The following is a 23,496-nucleotide window of genomic DNA, read 5'->3' as shown; positions in this document are numbered from 1 at the left end:
GCGGCGGCTGCTGCTCCTGATTGCTGTTGGTGGTGGCCAAGGCTGGCAGCAGCGGGTTTTTTTCCATCGGGTTTTTCACGGTTTTAATAAAAATAAGTATAACCCGTAAAAACAAAGTTTTTCACTATAAATCCTTTATATGCGTGGCGGCGAGAGTCCTCTCGTCCTCTGGCTTGAGATGGCTGCCACCTATGGGTCAGATGATTGTCTGCCCCCATTAAGCAATTGGTAATTAAATATTTAATTTGTTTTCCCTAAACAGTGTAAAATGTTTGGAAAAAAATTTTCACGAACATTAATTGTCTCGCACAACGAGTCTGTGTGCAAAATGTCAGCTCGATTGGATCACGGGAAGTGGGTTAAAAAAACGACCGAAATATTTGCACGGTCGTAAGCAAGCAAGCACGCAAACACGCAAGCAAGCAAGCAAGCGAACTTAATATAAAGGATTTAAAAACGATCATCTCAGATGGCCAAAAATCCGGTTTTATTGCCTGTTAATCCCTATAATCATAGCCCCCACCAAAGAGAAGACAAACAACACGTTCCGCTACAAGATGATGGTTAAAGGTCTTCAAGACGCCGATGGAGTATTATTATTGGCTGTCCGATGGCCGTGAGTGGCGCAAATTCGCCGTGGAGCTGTCCAGCATCGCCACGTACAGCGCCGCATCCGAGAGGAACGTCTTCTCCACCACGGCCTTCGTTCACTCCGAGCTGAGGAGGTGCAGCCCGAGCGTGGCGTCGTTGGAGAAGGCCGTCTTCATCGAGAGCAACATTCACGACTTCTTCCACGGCGCGATCGAGATGATCGAAGAGGACAGCGAATCCGATGACTCTGCCGCCGATTGACGACAACTTGACTTGCCGGATTAAAACCGTGGTTTTTTTTTCGACATCTTTTTTAATAAATAAAACCAATAACCCAATAAAATTTACCGAAAAAACTAAATAGTTTTTTTTTATTAAAACCAATAACCCAATAAAATTTGCCAAAAAAACTAAATATTTTTTTTAATAAAACCAATAACCCAATAAAATTTGCCGAAAAAACAAAATCTTTTTAAATAAATAAAACCAATAACCCAATAAAATTTGCCAAATAAAACCAATAACCCAATAAAATTAGCCGAAACAAAAAATATTTTTAAATAAATAAAACCAATAACCCAATAAAATTTGCCAAAACAACTAAATAGTTTTTTTTATAAAACCAATAACCCAATAAAATTTGCCAAAAAAACTAAATCTTTTTAAATAAATAAAACCAATAACCCAATAAAATTTGCCAAAAAACTAAATAGTTTTTTTTCCCACACCCTTGGTGGTAGCGAGCGAAGCGCTCGCGATTGCTCGGCTCGCGGTGACGACCCCTCGCGGGTCGTGACGTCACCTGCGTCTCGGAAGTAGTTGACGGCACAAAAAAACCCGCGTGGCTGGAACAGCTGATCGGAGAGTGGAGACACGGGGAGAGACGGGGGGACAGAGATACCGGGAGAGAGAGAGAGACGTGGAGAGAGGAGGGAGATACGGAGAGACGGAAAGAGAGACGGGGAGACATAGAGATACGGGGAGAGAGGAGGGAGAGACGCAGGGAGGAGAGACACGTGGAGAGACGGTCGATAGGGGAGAGCGGCAGGGATGTCGGGAGACACGGGGAGAGAAGAGGTGTGATCGACGCGGAGGTATCCAGGCAGAGACGTGGAGAGAGGAGAAGCCCTGGGAGAGACGACAGGCACCCCAGCGCGTAACGTTGAACTTCTTTGGCGCCGTACGTAGGCAACCGTGCCGATCGGAGGTCACGGTTGTGGTTTGTAATGGAAGTGGACATCCCAGGTCGCAGCTGTAGCAGCAGCAGCAGCAGCGAGGGTCCATCGCTCATGGGGCTCAGCGACGAGGTGCTGCTCCACGTGCTCAGCTTCGTGCCCTGCCCCGACCTGCTGGGCAGCGTGAGGAAGGTCAACCAGAAGCTCCGGGCTCTCAGCGTGGACCGCAGCCTCCTCGCCGACATCAAGCTGAGCGGAGTCTACCAGGTTTGGGGGTGCAGGCTGCTCGCGGGGGCCGTTGTGCACCACCACGGGCACCACCATCACTGGCACCACCACCACTGCCACCATCACACTCACCGCCACCATCATCATCGCCACCACCATCATCGCCACTGCCACCACCTTCATCACCACCACCACCATCATCACCGCCGCCACCATCACCCGTCACCACCACCGCCACCACCATCATCACTACCATCACCATCATCATCACCATCACCACCATCATCATCACCACCATCACTACCACCATCATCATCACCATCATCACCACCATCACCACCATCATCATCATCACCACCATCATCATCACCACCACCGCCATTGCCACTGCCACCACCACCGGCCTGGTGACATTTCACGGCCGTGCCCCGCTAGTCTTGACTTGTTGTGGCCCACTTGAGTGATTAGTTTCAATACGAAACAGCTGTACCTCGTCTTCATTTTCCATGTCCATGAAAACTTTTTACTTCCATTATATACCTATATAAAAAATATATCTTCATGGAATTCGAGGAATATAGGGTGCAATAATGTAGGATTATTGTTCAGTAGCATGTACTCTGGTGGTAGTGCCACACGCCGATAAGTCCCGACTCACAAGTCCTCGCCCACCTTTCAGCGGTTGCGTCCATCGCTTCGTGAAATGTCCTCGGCTAAGCCAAAGGCGCAGCTCTGCAATCCCTTGCTCGCCCTGCTGCCGGCTCCTGAGAGCCCCCGTCTGGAGGCGACGTGGCCGGCTCTGCCCTCGTTGGCCGTGCATCTTGGGAGAGGCGGGAGACGGAGGCGCACGGGGGATTTGGGAAGCGTGGACATTTTTTTGTCCAGACCGCCACGCCAGGAGATCGAACCAGCATCGACAATATAAAAAAAAGAGAATGTGTTTTTTTTTTTGACAGCTATATTGTGTTATCGTTTATGAAATTGCTTCTCGCAATTGCTTACGAGGTGTGTAGCTTTTTTTCAGAAGCAGCCTGGCAACAAATCATCGCTCAACAAAGTGGCTAATCACGTGGAAATGTATAGCCAGTCAAACACTCTGAACGCGTGTTGATTCTAAGTGTGGAGGGAAAAAAACTGAAAAATTCACGCAGCCAAGGGGGGAGAACATGCAAACTCTAAATATACAAGCGTCAGGGTCAGGATGGAACCCACAAAACTTCTGTATACCACACAAAGTAAGTGACAATTTGCCACTTGCTGTCATCCAGCCAGGCGGCGAGCCGGTGCCAATAACTGCCAAGCTCTGCAGTCCCCTATTTATACATCGAGTGTTAACAAAGCTCCACTGATCTTGCTGGTTGTAATCTCCAGTTAAGCATCACATAAAATATTGTCAACATATTTCCTTGCTGCTCCAACATTCCTCCTCCGGTTTTGTTTATAAACCAAACCAATGTGACATATTTTCCCATGACATAACAACGTGATTTGATTGGATCTGTCGCTGGATGGTGGAGCGTTAGGCTTGAAAATGTATAACCCAAAAGAAACCAATTCCGAATGACGGTTTTGAACGGGAAAGCCTACGTATAGAAAAACAAAACATTGATAGTGCTATGAGTATAAGAAACACATCACCACCACGTCCCTTCTCTCTGCTCTTCCCGTCGACACCCTCCCACCCACCCACCCGGGACCAGGTGACCGATCAAGACGTCCGCGAGATCTTGGAGTGCGCGCGCCCGGGCGTGCAGAACCTCGACCTGGGCGGCTGCTACTGGCTGTCGGCGAATGTGCTGGACGCGGTGTGCCGCTGCCGCTCACTGGTGCGGCTGGACGTGACGGGCTGCGCTCTCACCGCGACGCGTCTGGACCGCATCCTCGGCGGTGCCCCGGCACTCGCCTCGCTCGCCATCGACGTGCGCCCGGGCTTCGACGCTGCGCGGCTCGGAGCGGAGGCCCGCGCGGTGGGTAGCGGTCGTCGCCGTTGTTGTCGTGGTTGCCTCCGCCACCCCCCACCCGCCCCACTCTGGTGGCCATAGGTGGACGGGCCCCGTCCAGCACCGCCACGTTTTTTTCCGCACTGGTGTGGTGCCGAGGTTGCGCCGATCCTCCGTTGTGTTGTTTAGCGTTTAGGTTTGTTTGGGGCGTCGCTGTGGCGAGACGTTATCTGCAGGAGGTCGTGGGTTCGATCCCGACCCTGACGCCGGTTGTATATTTGGAGTTTGCACGTCTCTTTCTCTCTTCATGGTCGCGTGGATTTTTTTCCGGGTCCTCCGGTTTTTCCCTCCACATTTAGTAACATGCTTTTAGAGTATTTCGCTGCTATAACGTTCCACGTGATAAGCCACTTCGTTATTTGTGATGGCCAGGTCGCTTCTGAAAAAGAGCTATATAGCTCAGTGGGCCTTACCTGGTAAAATAAAAAATGTTCATAGTTTTTATAGTCGTTAGCGCTGTGCAAATTCCGGTTTTATTTTCCATCGTTGTTTTTGTCGTCGTTCTGAATAATCGGCTGGCCCAGAACCGGCCAGGTGCTTCCGGCGGTAGAGCGAGCGGCTCACAATCGGAAAAGGTCGCGAGTTGACTGAGCCCAGTGTCTCTTCCTCCATGGTCGATAAAATAGGTACTACTTTGTCGGGGGGATAGACTCACCCCCGTCATAGTCAAGTGAAAATTCCACCAGCGGGTAGGGGCTGTAAACAAGAAGCTAACACCTCCTTGCCGCCGATTCCAGCAGGAAATCACTTTTGAGCTTTGCACTTCACTGTTAGATCAGCGCGCCACACGATACTTCACGCACGCTCTCACACCTCTCTCGCACATCTTCCCCCTCGCGATCTCACCACCGCCGCCGCTGGCAGGCGTTGGCGCGCATCACCGAGCTGCGCCAGACCCTGCTGACGCCGTCGTACGGCGTGGTGCCGTGCTGCGTCGCCGTGCGCACCCTGCTGCTGCGCCTCGAGATCCCCGACTGCGACGAGGTCGGGGGGGCGCTGCCCCCCGCGCAGCTCATGGTGGGCCAGAGCAACATACCGTGCTACCGGCACCTGCGCGTGTTCGCCGTGCGGCTGGCGCCCGGCTTCAGCAACCAGGACGTGGCGCGCATCTACCTCTCGTCGCTGCCGTCGCGCCCGCCCAGCGGCATCGAGGTAGCGGCATGGCGAGCGAACCCACGCTCCCCCCCCACCACCACCCCCCACCACCACCACCCACCACCACCCACCACCCCACCACCACCTACCCCCCACCACCCCCCCACCACCACCCACCACCCCACCACCACCCCACCACCCCACCACCCCACCACCCACCACCCCACCACCACCCACCCCCCACCACCCACCACCACACCACCACCCACCACCACACCACCACCCACCCCCCACCACCCACCACCACACCACCACCCACCACCACCCCACCACCCACCACCCCACCACCACCCACCCCCCACCACCACACCACCACCCACCACCACACCACCACCCACCACCACCCACCACCCACTACCACCCACCATCACCCACCACCCACCACCACCCCACCACCCACCACCACCCACCCCCCACCACCCACCACCACCACCCACCACCCACCACCCACTACCACCCACCACCACCCACCCCCACCACCCACCACCACCACCCACCACCACCACCACCACCACCACCCACCCCCCACCACCCACCACCACCACCCACTACCACCCACCACCACCCACCACCACCCACCCCCCACCACCCACCACCACCCCACCACCCACCACCACCCCACCCCCCACTACCCACCACCACCCCACCACCCACCACCACCCCACACCCCACCACCCCCCACCACCCACCACCACCCCCCACCCCCCACCACCCACCACCACCCCACCGCCTCTCAGTCCTCTGGCCCCATTCCTGCCCCCGCCAGTAAATTGGGAGGTGGCAGCCCCTGTTCTGCAGCTGCCATCCCTCCGTAGCCAGCCGTTGTTCACTCGGTCACTCTTCCACTGCTACCCCCTTCCGCCCCCCCTCCACCACGTCATTTGTGATTGGGAGGTGACTCCTTCACTGCTCCGTTCGTTCTCTCTCTCGGTGGGTTATGAATTACAGGCAGAGCGGAGTGCCGTATCGCCACACGTCTTCACGAGACGGCGATAGCCCGATCGGTCACATGACCTATACGTTAATTCTCGGAGGTGGAATTCAGAAGTAGATGGATCTTGGCTAATGACGATGATGACGATGCTGACGATGGATGATATGCAACCTCTCGCTCTTGGACAGACGTTCGTGCTGTCAGTGCCCTGCGGCTTCCCGGAGCTCACTCCGTGGATGTCGGGCTTCCTGTCGGCGGTGGCCGAGAGTGACGACCTCGCGTCGTTGCAGCTCCCTCGCTCCTGGCTCGCCGAGGGCTCGGCGCTGCGCTCCGTCCGCCTGCGCCGGCCCCGCCACCTCATCCTCCCGCGCTGCTCGCTGCGCAGCCTCGACCTGGCGCACATGCTCGCCCTGCCGGCGCCAGGCCCCGCCCGCGGTGACGGGGATGACGGAGCTCGTGCCGCCGATCGTGAAGACGAGGGCCACGGCAACGACGACGACGGTGACCACGACGGCGACGCCGCCAGCCCGGCCCGCTCGTTGGTGACGCTCAACCTGAGCGGTTTCGCGTTCGGCCGTTTCGGGGTCCAGCGCCCGGAGCAGGCCTCCGTGGCCTTCCTGGACGCGTTGACGCGCGTGTGCCGCCGCGGCCTGCGCAGCCTCAACCTGGCCGGCGCCCACGTCCACCTGCCGCTGTCGCCGCCGGCGCCCGGGCAGCTGTGCCGGGCGCTGTCCCGCCTGCGCCGCCTGCGCTCGCTCGCGTTGCCGCTGTGCGCCGTGTCGTCGAGCTCCCCGGCGGGGCACGCGCCCGCTGGTGGGCGGGCGCCGGCGGTGTACGTGCGCCGGCGCGGCCCGAGTCTGCGATCCGGCGGAGACGCCGCGGGATCAGCGGAACAACGGGCGGAACCGCCGAGGGCGGCGCCGGAGATGCCGGCGCGCGGATTTGACAAGAAGATGCGGGTCATGAGGACTGCGCCGCTGACGGCGGCGGAGGCACCGGCGGTTGCGTTGCTCGGCGTAGCCGGTGACCCCGCCGACGCTGGCCCGTTTGCCGGATTGGTGTCTCGGCTGCCGCAGCTGCGCGAGTTGGAGCTGGTGTCGTCGAACTTCGTGTCGGCTTTGCCGCGGTTCGAAATGGCCAACCAGCAAGTGCGGCACTGCGGGCACGGCACGGCGTTCGGGGACGCAGAGATGGCGCTCATCGGGCAGCTACCGAACCTCCGCCGGCTCACGGTGGCGCAGGTACCCGGGGGGGGGCGAGGGGTTGCGCCCGGCTGGCGGGGCAGCCGGTTCCTGGCTGACGTGTGAGCGAGTGAGAAAATGATGGGATTGGTCGGTGGGTGTGCGAATGAATGGGTGGGTGGGCAAGTAGGTCAGTCATCAGGTGAGTGAAGAAGCGAATTAGTAAATGGGGGAGCAAGCAAGCGAGTGCCAGTTGGGTTAGCTCACCCATTTTCCAACTAAGATCCCAACGGATCGCTCGAACGACAACGGGAACCACCTTCGGCTTGCCTGTGCCCCCACCGACCTTGCCCCGGCAGGCACCCGAGGTGGTGACGGGCACCGGGCTGGTGGCACTCGCTCGGGGCTGCCGGCACCTGCAGGAGCTGTCCCTGGCGAACATCGGCAAACCTGCGCACGCCACGTACCTGCCGGCGCTGTGCCAGGCGCTGGCGCTGTGCCAGAGGCTGCACAGCTTTCGGTGAGTTCCCCCCCCAGGCGTACGATCGGCTACGATGACGATCACGACGATCACGACGATGACGACGATGATATTGCCCCTGCAAACAGCGCCGCCAGGGTGCACAACAGGGGATATTTGCTCTGGACCCCACAATGGACCTGGGGGATGAGGAGATGAGCGAGCCCGCGCGCCATTTTCCCCCAGGCCGCAAGAAACCTCTGGGCAGCTCTGCCTGCAACTTAAACCCCCACACATGCACAGTCTCAAATCCTTATCGCAGGGCCTCTGCGAGACTCTGTGGGCCTCTGTGAGAGTCTGCGGGACTCTGTACGAGTCTATAGGCCTTTGTATGAGTCTATAAGCCTTTGTGGGTGTATGCACCTCTGAGTCTATTGGCCTATAAGCGAGTCTTTTGGCCTTTGCGAGTCTGTTGGACTACGTGGGTCCGTGGGTCTCTGTGCGAGTCTGTTGGCGTCGGTGCGAGTCTTTTCGGGCCAGTGACGCGATAAAGGCCACCGCCGCTGCGATCCATTCAAACCCTCGACCTGAAGGTTTCTGTCGCCGGGGATCGGCACGTCACGGCACTGAAAAAAATGGCCCTGGCTCGGCTCGGCACGGGTGCCCAAGCGGAAAAGGCAGCCGTAGGGCGGCAATGGGCCACCGGGCGTGGCGTCTTATGGCGTCCGTCTGCAGGCGTGAGCCTTTCGGGAGACGGCCGTTTATAACAAATTACCTTGACGATCGTGCGACTGCAACGCAAACGGTGATGCCGAGGACCGCCATCCACCCATACGCCTTCCGACGCATCCAATAGAGACAAAGATCCCTCGTACAGCCTTGACAGACTGTTGGAGCAAGTGCTGTTCGCGAGAACTCCCGTGAAGGCCAGGAACAGTGCACGAGGGGATGGGTGGTAAGGACCACGCCCGGCCGCCTTTGTCTCCCCAGTGGCGATGTTTACACACTGCACCAGGTACTCATTTCAGGCCGTGTGGACCTCGGGCAGGCCCAGGACTGGTTCAGATAATCGTCACTCGTGGTGGCCATGAGTAGAAATCGAACCTGGATCGCTGGGTTCGTAGCGCCCCTCCACCCCCACCCCCACACACCCACCTAGCCCCACACACACCCACCCACACCCACCCACCCTTGTCTCCGGCACAGGCTGGAGCAGCCATACGTGAGTGCGGGCGCCACGTTTTTCCGGGCTCTCCTGCGCTGCCCCGAGCTGCAACGGCTGTGCGTGGTGTCGCGCGGGGGCGGACTGCCCGAGCCCGACGTCGCCCTCCACTTCGTCGCCGCCTCGCCCCACCTCGTCGTGTGCCACCTCTTCACGGGCGACACGCGCGTCACCTGCAAGGAGCTGCAGAAGGCCATCATGAGGAGGTGAGCATGGGAGTGAGGAGGAGGCAGGGGCCGCCGGTGGTAGTGGTGGTAGCGGTGATGATGACGATAATGTGATGATGACAAGATAACTATAGCGACGATGATTGACTGCAATAATAATGAATGAATGGGTGGGTGAGTGGCTGGGTTGGTGAGTGGGTTGGTGGGTTTGTGAGTGAGTCATTCAGTGGGTGGGAGGGTGATTAAGTGGGTGGGTAAGTGGGTGAGTTAGTGATGATGACGACAGATAATGATGATGAGGGTAATGTTGATTGTCGTAATAACGATGGCAGAGATGATAACGATTTTGTTTTCGATGTACCGCCCTCCTATATGCAGGAGGGGGCATCATCTCGGAGTGCATTACATCTCACATATCAACACATTTCAAAGGTCGCACCCCCAGTTGCAGCTGTCCCTGTGTGGCACAAGGTGACTCGGCACCTGGCCGGCAAGCGGGCTTCGTCTGCCGGTGGGGGGGCGGTGATCGCTGCTGTGTGCGTGATCCCAATGGACGATGGGAATGCTTTGGAGTTGGGGAATGAAAATTTGGGAAAGCCGCAACATCCGTAAATGCTACACGTGCCTGCACGAGTCTTGCGAGCCGAGAATTCACGAATTAATTGTTTCTCTCAAGGCCACACAAACATTGCTGTAGATTTACTGACAATACAACGGTAAAAAAACGTGGCCTTGGTCATAACATCCTCCACTAGAAAAACTGCCATTACCACCACCACCCGCCCCACCATCACCACCACCCGCCCCACCATCACCACTACCACCACAATCTGCATCACCACGACCCCCATCACCATCAACCACCCCCATCTTCATCACTACCACCCCCATCTCCACCAAGACGACACTTGCTACCACCACTACCACAATCTTCACCACCACCACCAACTCTGCGACCACGACACCCATCACCACCAGCCACCCCCATCTCTGCTACCACCACCACCCTGTTTACCACTACCAGCATTGTCTCCACTACCACCATTACTCTCCCATCCACCACCGACACCACAATGCTGTGTCAACAACAGCGTCATGTGGCTGGCGAGAGATAAGCCAGCGCCCCAAGTTCAGTCTGGGACAGGATGCAGATACTGCCCGCCCCCAACTCCGCTCCCCCGCCCTCCTACAGCACTCCCTTCCCCCATCTCTGCAACCCCCCCCCTCCCTGACTCCTACACTCAAGCCCCCACCCCGCTCCCTATCCCCACTTCCCCATCTCCCCCCCCACCTCCCGGTACCCCCTTTTTCCTGCAAAGACCCCTGATACCGCCACGTACCACGATCCTCCCCCACCAACTGCCACCACCACCCCTTGCTCCTCGTCACCTGCATCTCCCGTCCACCCACCCCTGCACCTAGGCCTCGGCAAGGTAAGGTAAAAGTTAAACGGTAAAAAAAACAAGAGAAACTTTACCCTACCTTTTACCTTACCACAAATACAATCGCGCTACCCTACCTTTTATCCTTTAGCAGGTAAGGTAAAAGGTAAAAAAGAACGAGCCTACCTTTACCTTACCTTTTACCCTTATCCCATACAAATTTCGCGATTACAGGGTAATTACTGGGGTAAAAAACATGGACATTTTTTTTTACGATAAATGCTAGTTAGAGCGCTTTATTCATTTTTCGATTTAAAGCTTTCGTGACTGCAGGGATTCATCTTCTTGGTTCTTTCGGTAAAGTCACGTAGAATGGAAATAATAAAATAATAAAAATAAAACATAATAAAATAATTCTCACGACGTTTCGGCCACAACGCAAGCAGTCGTCCTCAGGTGAAGACCAGGTCTGTCGGGGAGACAGCGTCTGAATGAAACAGCACCATGCTTGGAGCGTATATTTAATCTGGGTTGGAAGGGGGGGAAAGGGCGCCTTGACAAAATAATTTGCATATCAAAAGGAATTTAGCATATTTATGGGAAATGCAGGTATGTGGTTAGTACTACTTATGCCCGTGTATTATGCAGGATTAGCAGCATCAAAGGGAGGGGATATGGGAAATGCAGGTTTGTGATTAGTACTACTTATGCCCGTGCATTATGCAGGTTTAGCAGCATCAAAGGGAGGGGATATGGGAAATGCAGGTATGTGATTAGTACTACTTATGCCCGTGCATTATGCAGGATTAGCAGCATCACAGGGAGGGGATAGGGGTAGCATTAATAAAGGGAAGGAGTGTTAATAGTATGTAGCTGCAGTAACTAAACCCACCACGTAAACAACTAAAGTATAAACTACATAGTATCATCAGTATACTAAATATACTCTACAATAAGCTGAGTTACTAACAGTAAGTAATACATTACAATTCTATGTCGTAAAAAATATAATATGCTTCCATCTAAACTTTATTCTCTTACATCACACGAGTCTACACCGTACTATATACTGCCATAGACAAACCCAACGTTAAAGTATATACTGTATTGCTATTAACCATACATTGTAATATTACACTATGTATTATTCTACCCACCCTAATGTATATCACACTGCTGTATATGGTACAGTATATAATAACAATCGCTCTAAGGGCGGCTTCACCGTGATCACAATGACGGACGAGGTGCTCCATCGTCACCGGCACGAGATCCAATGTCGAATTGTGGTCCGCCGACAACGAGGCCATGACCTGGCGCGGCATTCGCAGGAATGCTGTCACGCCCTCGATGTTTGCCCACTGCAGTTCAGATAAAGCACCGACACCGATCACATCCTGGAAGCGCGCCATGATAATGTCCAATGGGACACGCTTCTTGATGGCGTCGTCGCCCATGTCAAACGTCGAATGCCACCTGGTCGGCGAGTCCTGGTGCGTCGGCTCCTTGCTGGCGAGCTTGGCGATCTCGGCCTCGTGGCGGTACGACTGCCGGACGACCTTGCTGCACCTGATATTGACGAGCGCCTTGCACAGTTTGGCATTTGTTGACTTGATCAGTTTTAGAACTTGGACGACGCCGATCTGGACGGAATGATCCGCACATCGAATATGGTGGCAAGCCCGCAACTGCTCATATCCGGCGTCCACGTTGACCAGGGCGAACAACGTCTTGACAGCACTGTTCGCATCGGAGCCATTGTCGCTGGTGACAGCGAGCAGCTTGGTCGAGATATTGTGCCCGAGGCTTTGGAGGTGCTCAAACAGAGTGGCCCCAATGCGCTTGCCGACACCCCTTCCGGACTGCACATCGAGGATTGTGTCAGCAGCATGGATTTTGACGCACCAGATTTGCTGTCGATCCAGTGCACCGTGACCATCCGAAATCCCTTCAGGTTGCGGTTCGACCACCCGTCGATGGTGAGCGAGATGGCGACGTTCAGGTTGGAGAAGAACGCCCCGACGATGGTCAGCATGATGGCGTGATGCTCGACAATCCTGCGAATGATGGTGCGGGTCGATGGGCCCTCGTATCCCGGCGTCAATGTGTTGACCAAGGTCTTGAACTTGTCGCTGCCGGCGGCTCGCAAAGAGATTGCACCTTGGATAACAAAATCCACCACCGCGTTCTCAAACTTTCCAGGAGGCGATCTGGGATTGCTGGCCGGCTCAGCGTTTGCTGTATTAGGCGGCTCGCCGACGCCAACGTCCCGACCTCGCTGCCTGGGGCGAGCACGTTGTGTTTCTTGAGGTGGGCTTTCCACCCCGACGCGTTCGTGTGGGTGGAAAACCACTTGCGGCAGCGCACGCACTGCCGCTTCCCTTGCTGTGCATGCGGATCACCCTCCATCCAATCGTGTGTGTGCTCCCACGGGAACGCATACCGCTGCCTCTTTCGATTGCTGTTCGCAGCAACCCCAAAAAAGCCGTTGCTGGCATCCTCGTCCTCTAGTACCTCGACCTCAAGAACGTGGACCGTCTCCATGTGCTCCGCCATCACTTTAAAATGGAGGCCACGGATTGCGTCACTGCGCCACGGAACTTTTAGCGGTAAACAAGGTACTGTATTTACCAGTAATTATTCGCCCTACCCTTACTCTACCGGGTAATTCTTCTGAGCTACCTTTACCCTACTCTTTACCTTACCCCTTGGCATGTCGAAACCTTTACCTTTACCCTTTTACCCGGTAATAAAGGTAATTTACCTTACCTTGCCGAGGCCTACCTGCACCCACCCCTCACCCACCCCATGCCCCCCCCCCCATGCCGCCCCAAGCTTTCCCATGATTCCTTGCGTGCTATTGTGCTCCTGGATTGTCTTTCCGCTGGTGATTTTATTCTTCTTAAACGAGGACAGATGTCTGCCTCGTGACCGATCGCCGGTGCCCGTTTTTGTCGCCGCTTTGTCCGTCTTTTGTTTAATTCCTTACGTCGCTTTAAGATCGATGTTGATGATAGATACATACATACGCTTGATACTGCGGGTTGTTGTGAACCGTAAACACGACACCGCCATCTGTCTTGCAGAGCGCGTGAGACATCGCGCTGCGGTTATCCAGCGGAGACACCGGAGGGTGGGCAGGCCCATCTGTGTGTCGGCAATTTTCCAGGTTCGATCGGCGAACCTACAAATGATCGCGGCGTATATTCTGCGGATTATAAGACGCTCTGGAAAGTAAGACGCACCACGAATTTGTGCCTGGTGTCAATGAAGTTATACGACAAAGATTACACCCCCCCCCCCCCCCATAGCCTTCAACAGAGTGTTTGGGGCAAGTTCTTTTAGCGAGCACCTATGAAGGGCAGCACCACGCCACCCAGTGCTAATGTTGACAAACCAAACTAGGTGCTCATTTTTGAGGCTGAGTCGACCTAGGGGAGCCCCCGGGACCGGTTTGAGATAATCGAACTCCCAAATACACTCGTAGCAGATGATAATTATACTCACTTGATACTGTACGCTGGAGAACACAGTGAACCCACGTACTGTATTTAGTTTGCCCCTTGGTTTATTTCAATTGCACCAAGAAACACGTGGAACAGAACATGCACAAGTTACAGACGTCGTATTGACTGTGAAGATGAACCTCGTTTGGGAGTTTTACAAATCTCTCCGTGTTCCAGCAGCCCTTGCCTCCGAAGCTGTGGATGTGCAAGCCCACAGCTAAAACAGCCCTTTGTCAATCCACTGCTGGATGAAAGGCCTCTGTGTCCTGGGAGTTAACTGACCATACTTCACCATGCTGGTGCAATGCGCTAGCCACTGCGCCACCGTTCCCCCTCCCCTTTATTTTACACAAATAGAATAAAATACTTTATTTAAAACAAGATCCTGTGCTTAACCTTGGCCTCAAGGCTGTACAGACAGTGCCATAGATTTACCGCACATGGTTAAACACTGCAAAGTAAAATATGACCTTGTCATTAGCAACTTCCAGCACAGCAATCACCCCCCCCCCCCCCCCCACACAGCAACCTTCAGCACCACCACCACCACAGCAACAACCCCACGGCAACCTCCAGCACCACAACAACAACCACACCCACAGCAACGTTCAGCACCACAACAACCACCACCCCCACAGCAACCCCCACCACCACAACCACCCCCACCACCAGCCTTACAACAACAACCACCACCCCCACTGCAACCTCCAGCACCACCACCACAACAACCACCCCCACAGCAACCCCCACCACCACAGCAACCCCCACCACCAGCCTTACAACAACAACCACCACCCCCACTGCAACCTCCAGCACCACCACCACAACAACCACCCCCACAGCAACCTGCACCACCACAACAACCACCCCCACAGCAACCCCCACCACCACAGCAACCCCCACCACCAGCCTTACAACAACAACCACCACCCCCACTGCAACCTCCAGCACCACCACCACAACAACCACCCCCACAGCAACCTGCACCACCACAACAACCACCCCCACAGCAACAACTACCACCACCCCCACAGCAACCTCCACCCCCACGGCAACCTCCACCACAACCAAGACTGCCACCACCAACCCTGTTCGTCTGTTCCCCCTCCTTCCTTGAATGACAAACACACTTCTCTGCGGAAGAGGCAATTCCTGCGTCTCTTCAGCAGCAGCAGCAGCAGCTGGACCTGCTGATAGCTGAAGAAGCAGCGGTGGTGGTGGGGGCGGCAGGGGGTGGGTGTGTGGGGGGGGATGCGGGAGATCGCTCTGATGTCGGCTGGCAAGGGGGGGGGGGCGGGCTGCTAGAGTCTAGGAAGGAAGATGAGGGCCTCTGGGACTGGGATTAAACAATCAAATGTTGATTAAACGCACGTCGCGACAGACGGTTCTTCGCTCAACCTCGCGCCCCCCCCCCCGCCCGGGGCTCCCTCTGTCCTCCATCTGAAAGCCCCCCCCCCCCGGCTCACCCGCCCCCCCCCGTTCCACGCTCTCGGTGGAAGAGCCTTGACTGGCGAGGCCACGTGGCAGTGCTGGTGGTGGTGCGCTCGTCGCTTATTGCGCGAAGTTCGCCGCTCGAAACGAGCGGCCGCCCTGGTTAATACGGCCTGTGCATCTCCGCCGTGAAACGTACGCGCCGTGTGCTTTGCGCTGGACTTGAGAGACACCCGCGGTGTTATTTCAACAAGGGCAGGCCGTGTGTGATGTGTTAACGTGTGTGTGTTGTTTTGCAGCTGGGTTAGGTCCGGTTAGATGCTCGGTATGTGTAAATGTGTGTGTATGTGGGGAGCGGTAGTGTAGCGCTTAGCGCGCTGCACTCCAAACCCGCCGAGCCGAGTTCGATTCCCCCTCGCAGCCAACACCACTGACAATTATCTGAACTGGTCCTGGGCCTCCCTTAGGTCGACTCGGCCTCAAATGAGTACCTGGTGCAATGTGTAAACATCGCTACGAGGGAGACAAAGGTGGCCGGGCACAGTGTTGGCCACCCAACTCTCCCATGTGCCGTGCCGGCCTTCATAAGCACTACTCGCTAACGGCGCTTGCTCCTCCAGTCTGTTAAGGCGATATGGGTGATCTTTGTCTTTGTTTCAGCGTGTGCCCGTCGCGCCCAGCTCTCAGCGTCGCCGTCTTCCCGCTCATGCACGACCTCCTGGGCGAGGTGATCCGCTCGCTGCCGCTCTCGCACCTCGACGACTTCACCCTCTTCCGCTCGCACGTCGCTCAGGAGCCGCCCGGACTGTGGCACTGACGAGAGATGAAGGGGGGTGGGTGGCGGAGGGGTGCGGGGCAATGGGTGGCAGTGGGTGGGTATGGGTGTTGCAGCTACATATTTGGGAATATTCAGGAGCCCGGCATCAGCACTGAGGCATCGTGCTCATCTCTCTTGTGTTGTACAGCCCTGCAGAGCCAGTGGTGGACATCGCACGATCCTAAGGCGAGTCTTTCAGTTGAACGACCGCCGTTGATTTCGCCGCAAAGTGGTACTGATTTTATCGACCCCGGAGGGAGGGATGCTGGGCTGAGTCAACGCCCACAACCAGGATGTGAACTCGCGGCCTTCCCATGGCGAGAGCCGCTCGCTCGACCGCTGAGCCACCCGGCCGGATTCAGGAGCCAGTGCCGGAGAATACAGGAGACGCTTTCATCCGATGAGATTTATCTGTGTGACCGAGGAACTAATGTTCGGGAATATTGCTTCACCTGATTATTATTTATACCCCCGTATTATTTTTGCGTGTCACAAAGGAGTCTTCAACATGAGTTTGTGAGTAGGTCTGTATCCATGTGTTTTCAGAAACGCGCTACGTTTTAAGACTAACTTACGCAACTTACGGGAAGTTGCTTCACCTTGCTTTTTTTTTGTACGGTTTAACGTCTTAATATAAATTTCATACGTCGGCTTTTACCACCGACATTAATGATTGATAATTCGTTGATTTTGAGTTAGATTGTCGTGGAGGTATAACGTAGATTTTTTTTCTTAACTAACACTCTTCACCGCCCAATGAGAGAGCCAATTAAATCGAGTGGGTCACCTCGTGGGCAATGGATTGAAAACTACATTCTTTAAAACTGCTTATTGCTGATCGTCCTTCCCCCGCACCTCTGATTAGCGCGGTTGGCTACGTACGGTGCAAAAGAAGTTTAACATATCCGTACAAAAGGTTCCACAGTGGCTCGGTTCGTCAGCAAAACTGGCGGAGGATTGAAAAGCGAGCAAGAAACATCTGGAACGTTTTGTAGGAGATTCCGACCGGCATCATCGGGTAATACCAAGAGCTCAGGGGTTGATAGTTTTTGTTTTCGCGAGATCTGAGCTCTTCTGAAACACCTGGTGATGCTGGTTGTGTAGTCTCCAGCGAGAAGTCCTCCATAACTGTGAAAATATCTTGCATATCTCGGATCTTAACTTTGTCCTAACAAATGTAGAACTTTCTCCTAAATCTGTAACCACCTTACCCCTAATAATAACCCCAAGACCTTAACCCTCACTTAACTTGGGGGGGGGGGGGTACAAATATGTAGTGGTGAAAGCAATACTAATTTCCTTGTAATTATTAGTTCCTGGGGATATATGTCCATGGGGATTACATGTCATATTCTAATTGTTTAATATTATTTGTTGTGTATCGTTGCTCTTGGGTAGAACGAGACGTTTGTTTACAGAGGAGGAGAAATGGAGTGAGCGACGTGCCTCACCTAGATGGATTCAGGGCGCCCCCTCCCACCCCGTCCCCCACCTGCGATTTAATAACGAGTCACGATCCAGGGTTATTATTCGATTCAAGAATCTATAAAAAAAAAACACCTGCCGACTGCAGCATGTGTGCTGCCTTCGTTAGCCTAAATATAACATTCGCGTATGCATTATTGCTTTGCATGCAATTTCCATGTAAATATGCACGACATTTGCATGTAGTTTGCACGGATTACCCGAGACTAGAAAGGAGCAACCAACTGGCACACGAACAAAACACGAAACTCGAAATAGCAATTCATACGAGACAAAGAACCCATTTCTAAATCGTGATAATTCATCGAATCGTTGTGGGTTCACGAGAACGTGACTGCCGAGCCGAGCTGAGATGTAATTCGGCCAAAACCGGCGGCCCAGGGTGGAGCTGCGTGTCGAGGGATGGGGGGGGGGGCGGTGCCAGGTAACGACACGGGCAGCGGAGTGATCTATATGAGCCAGGCAACCAAGGGCAAGAGAAGACCAAAGACCGAGAGGGTGGGAGACTGTGAGGGCAGATCTATGGGTGTCTGTGCGAGCCTCTGAATCTCATTGCGAGGCTATGGGTCTCTGTGCGAGTCTCAATGGTTTCTGTGTGAGGCTACGGGTGACTGTGTGAGTCTGAGTCACTTGCTAGTCAATGGGTCACTATGTGAGTCTGTGGGCCCATGGGTCTGTGCGGGTCTGTGCGGGTCTGTGCGGGTCTGTGGGCCCATGGGTTTGTGCGAGTCTACGAGTCTTAGTGTTGAGTTGTAACAGCAGCCGCTGGGATGCCTGTTAGTGCGGATCTTGGAGGTCCGCTGCGTGTCGACTGCAGGATCTGGCAGAGGGTAGAGAGCGTTGGTAGCGAGGCGTGATGGTGGTTTCATTGGCTTTGGCCATAGTGACGCCTCGATTTCTGGTGATTGGGGTGAATTGGTGCCCACGTAGGGGGGAGAGTTGTTCACGGTGATGCGAATTGGCCTGGGTCAGTTGGACTCGGCTTGCTTCGGGCCTGGACAATTACAACCAGGGTCAAGAATAGTAACGGAGTGGCAACCGGTGAATGGCACGTGTCCGAGAGCACGTCCATCGTGGAGACATTAAATCGGTTCACGTGCAGTTGCTGGGTGGGTTGTTACATCGCGTTACCATGAGAGGAGGGGGTTAGGTTTGGGGAGGCCCTCATCCAGCCGTGGATTGACTGTGGCTGATGATGAAATGCGACCAAGCCATGCACCTGACCTCGTAAGATCGCGGAAGCTAGGCAGGATTTAGCCTGGTCAGTACTTGAATAGGAGGCTCCTTGGTAATACCAGATGTTGCAATGGGCTGCTAGGTGACCATGGAAATGTCAGTATAGCAGTGGATTCTTAAATCCATCTGTGCAGAGCTTTGAGTCGGTGTGTGTGTATGTTTGGAGTGAGGGGTGGGGGGTATCTTGGTCCTGTGGTTTCTCTCCACACGAAGCTAAACTCTCATTCATGCAATTGGCCAAACATCCATGTGTCGCAGGACCCTCCTGAGTACCTGGTGCGAGGTGTGAACATCGCAACCCGGGAGACAAAGGCGGCCAGACATCCCAATGCTGAAATACTACCGTACAGGTCTGCCTCGATTTACGAACTCTTAAACTAAACTGAACGTTTCGGTTTACGAAAATTCACGTGAACACAATTGACAAATTGTGGACACTTTTCGACGAACGAAAATCGAGTTTCCGCGTATACAAAATGTCACTACGGCACGTGCCATGAGACCAAACAAGAAGCACCCGGGGGGGCCGCGACATCCATCCGCGACATCCATCCGCGACATCCATCCGCGGCATCCATCCGCGGCATCCATCCGCGGCATCCATCCGCGGCATCCATCCGCGACATCCATCCGCGACAGCGTCACAGTGTCCCGACAGGGCAGCAGCAACGCCTCCACATGGCCTTGCCAGTCACTGACACGTGCAGTTCTTTCGGTGAGTTCCCCGATAAGGTTAATCGTTTTTGGTTTACATTAATTATTATTTAATAGTTTTAATATTTGTTTATTATTTTTTGTATTGTGAAAAGTGATATAGGTGTATATTTTTAGGTTAGGAGTAGAGTTGGAATGAGTGTCCGAAACGCATCCCTAATTTCTAGTATTAATGGGAAAAGCCATTCCGATTCACGAAATTTCGCATCCCTTTCATAAACCCAGTTATACCTGTACCTGCAAATTATTCAATTGGGGTCTCACACAGCAACATGGCCCTCTACTGCGAAACCTTGTCAGGTCCCACCTGACAGAGTCTTGGGACTCAGCGAGGCCTTTCTGGGTAGATAAAGGACATTATTAATAAACATCATACACTGGGGGCCACATCAACTTCCTCTTGGTTCTACTCAATACGAGGCTTCGTTGCTTTTTTCCTCCCAGCTGGTTCGAGACTTGTTTCCACTTCTCTGGGACCATCTCGCATTTTAAATGAGCATGGCCAAGCAGGGGTGCATTTTCTGCTTGTTGCAGAGCTTCGCGGTTGGAGCCCAGCTGGACACCCGCCCTGGTTAATACTGCGGCTTGTGTCAAACGTAAGATTCCACCGCACCGTCTTGTTTCACAGTGGACGTGAAAGGCCATGTGGCGTCAGTTTAACATGTAGGCTTTCGCGACTAATATCCATTAAGAGGGTGTTTTTGTTTGTTTTGGGTCAGATCGCATTAATGTGTCGTTAAACCTGCCACCACCCAACACAGACAATTAGTAAGGTTTGTAATGTAAACAAAACACGCCAACTAGTTACTACCGTACTTCAGCACACCGGTGCGTTGGAGAGTAAACCCACAACATTTAACAAATCGAGTACGACGTTTCGCCGGTAATTACAACCAGCCTCATCAGGCGACAGCCATAATTCTGACGTTCAAAAGGGATTGCCCACGCGTGCCGGTGTCACGGTCCAAATATCCCAGTTTTATTATTCAATCATCAAACTCCAACTGATGTTCACTGATGATGATGAACCCACTCGTCGGGATCAGAACAGCCCATGCACAGTGAATTGCCATTGTTCACCAGTGCCTGGGAATGTTCACCAGGCCACGTGACATCACAACACCACTTTTTGGTGTCGAGGGTAGAACGTTGCCTATCCGGCTGGCTCACGTAACATCACTGGTTTGTGTCGAGGGTAGAACGTCGCCTATCCAGCTGGCTGTCGACTTGGGTATGGGTTGGTCATGTGAAAAGGTCAGATGTTTACTGTATGTCTATAGAATCGATCAAGACGGTTACACCCGGTCGTAAATACTGCCCTTGGGTGTGGGCACTTTACCGGTCAGGGCGCATATGCGAAGTCGGAGTATACAGTTAACTCGAGATTATCATCGGGTGGATTCATCCGGTCCGCTGATTAAACCTGCTTGCGAAAAAAATGTCTCGGGAATTGCACGCCCATTGGGTAAGTTGTACACACTTGCACTGGGCCCACGGTGTCACGGTTAACACACTGAAGTCTCCTGGCACGGCAGTTCTCATCCCCTCCCCGTTGCCTCTGTGCATCCAGCAGTGCAAATGGGTGCAGCGCAGTCCATCGGCAGGTGTGATGGTGGGTTAAAGTGTGGGTAACGCCCACCTCTTCCAAAACGTCTGGCCAATGTAGGTTTAAAAGTAAACTCTAATGCAGAGAACTCTTGCCAGCAGTGGCGTGAGCAAGCAATTTGCAGGGCTTCATTTTCGTGGTTCTTTCGGTAAAGTCACGTAAAAGGGAAATAATACAAATAAAACATAATAAAATAAAATTCTCACGACGTTTCGGCCACAACACAAGCACCCATCTTCAAGTGAAGAACAGAGCTGTCGGAAAGACAGCATCCCAATGAACACCGCTAAGCTTGGCAGCATATTTTCCCTTCTACGTGACTTTACCGAAAGAACCAAGGATATGAATCCCTGCAGTCACGAAAGCTTTAAATCGAAATTGCAGGGCTGTACCTTTATCTTTGTTTATGTTTTGCATTCTCCGAGTTTTTGTTGTGCCCGGGCCACTTCTCCACCCACCATTACCCCGGATAATTCCGGATAATTGAGAGTTTGTTTCTACATCTCATTGGACCATAGCTTGTTGGGGTCACAGAAATAAACTAACATGGGCCTCGAGTTGCATAACCCTGGTGTATTATGCGCACTTTGTTTGTTAATGGCTGTGTTCTTGTTTGTTGTATTGAATCGGCAATATTAAACACACACTGTCTTACGACTTCAATGAGTCGATCTAGTCTTGTGTTTGAAAGGCTGCACTGTTGGAATTAAACGAGCGATGAGATTACGCCCATCCATCTCATCTTTACATCCATAAGCCAGTGTGCCGTACTGACCTTCATTGGGGCTCGCTAACAGCACTTGCCTCAAAAGTCTGCTAAGGCTGTACGGGGGGGGGGGGGGGGGGTCTTTGTATATGTTGGTGGTGCTGACGCATGTCTTTGATCCAGCGCTCTTGCAGGCAAGGGTTAGTGGATCACGCAGATCGAGATTCGCGAAACGCTCCAAACCCGCGTTGCTGCGACGTGGCCCAGGCAGATGCAGCCCAGCAAGTGGATCAGTGAACCCATCTGCACGGAGCTTTGTGAGCCTCATCGTCTCGTGAGTGGAACTTCCACGCCTGGATCTGCGGGGGTTGCCGGCAGGCTCAATGGTCATTATGAGCAGGAAATCACTTTGTGAGCAGCGCTCCACGCTTCTTTCCACACAGCTGCACGCAGTCTAAACACAATAACAAACTCAACACATTCGTCAACAGCAATGTGGACCTCAAAAGGAAAGTTACATCATAGGCGACGTTTCGGGAAATTGCCTTTATTCACGTAACTTGTGTCTACAACATCCTTACATGACGTGAACCCCTGCAGCCACTCGGGGCGCTACAACGCTCTGTACTGCCATGTCCTTCCATCTGGCTATGTGCATGATGTCCATGATATTTACTCAAGAAATGTGCATCGGATACTCCCAGTTGCATCCAATCGTTCAAATTAATGACGTCCTTAATTCGCTGTCTTCCCCGGCTTGTTTTACTGCACCTATAATTGCCCCCAGTCAAAGCCACATTTATATTGAGTCTCTTGCTTCTCCGTTTACAGGTAGTCCTCTACTTAGGATGGAGATGCGTTACGACGACCCCATCGTAAGTCGAAAATATCGTAAGTCGAAAATATCGTAAGTCGAAGATGGCCTAGCCTACCCATGAGTCTTAAAGAATGGTGATAATTTAGCAAAACAAAAGCAATTTACAGTACCGTACTGTATAAACTATATACTGTATGCATTTATTAATTACAATACTGTATTGCACGGTAAAAAGTAAAAAAAATGAACCCGTAAAAACAAAGTTTTTCACTATAAATCATTTATATGCGTGGCGGCTAGAGTCCTCTCGTCCTCTGGCTTGAGATGGCTGCCACCTATGGGTCAGATGATTGCCTGCCACCATTAAGCAATTGGTAATTAAATATAATTTATTTTTTCCTAAAAAGTGTAAAATTGTCACGCACAACAAGTCTGTGTGCAAAATGTCAGCTCGATTGGATCACGGGAAGTGGGTTAAAAAACGACCGAAAGATTTGCACGGTCGTAAGCGCGCAAGCAAGCAAGTGAACTTAATATAAAGGATTTAAAAAAGGTAAATTATTAGCCTACCTATATGAACTGCAATTTAATAGAAAGTTTTTCAGGAAACAATCCTATCTGCTGTAAAAACTTTTAACATGCATTGAACGTATCGTATTGTGGTAACCTTAAAATGAAATCGC

The 23,496-nt window shown here is 53.3% G+C and overlaps 1 protein-coding gene across 1 annotated transcript; it reads left to right on the top strand.

The window, feature by feature from the left end:
- Nucleotides 1-1,462: 1,462 nt before the first annotated feature.
- LOC133353426 (F-box/LRR-repeat protein 18-like) lies at nt 1,463-16,260 on the top strand. Its single transcript, XM_061569679.1, has 7 exons — nt 1,463-2,033; nt 3,695-3,961; nt 4,859-5,146; nt 6,272-7,324; nt 7,624-7,784; nt 8,931-9,152; nt 16,093-16,260. Exons 1-7 carry the CDS (start codon nt 1,818-1,820, stop codon nt 16,247-16,249), a joined length of 2,364 nt encoding a protein of 787 aa, XP_061425663.1. The 5' UTR covers nt 1,463-1,817; the 3' UTR covers nt 16,250-16,260.
- Nucleotides 16,261-23,496: the final 7,236 nt, after the last annotated feature.

Source organism: Lethenteron reissneri, chromosome 44 (assembly GCF_015708825.2).
Source record: "Lethenteron reissneri isolate LAM-NWPU_2019-01 chromosome 44, ASM1570882v1, whole genome shotgun sequence".
In the NCBI taxonomy this organism is placed as follows: domain Eukaryota; kingdom Metazoa; phylum Chordata; class Hyperoartia; order Petromyzontiformes; family Petromyzontidae; genus Lethenteron; species Lethenteron reissneri.
The sequence above is the reverse complement of the archived record's forward strand: the minus strand, read 5'-3'. Positions and strand labels throughout refer to the sequence as shown.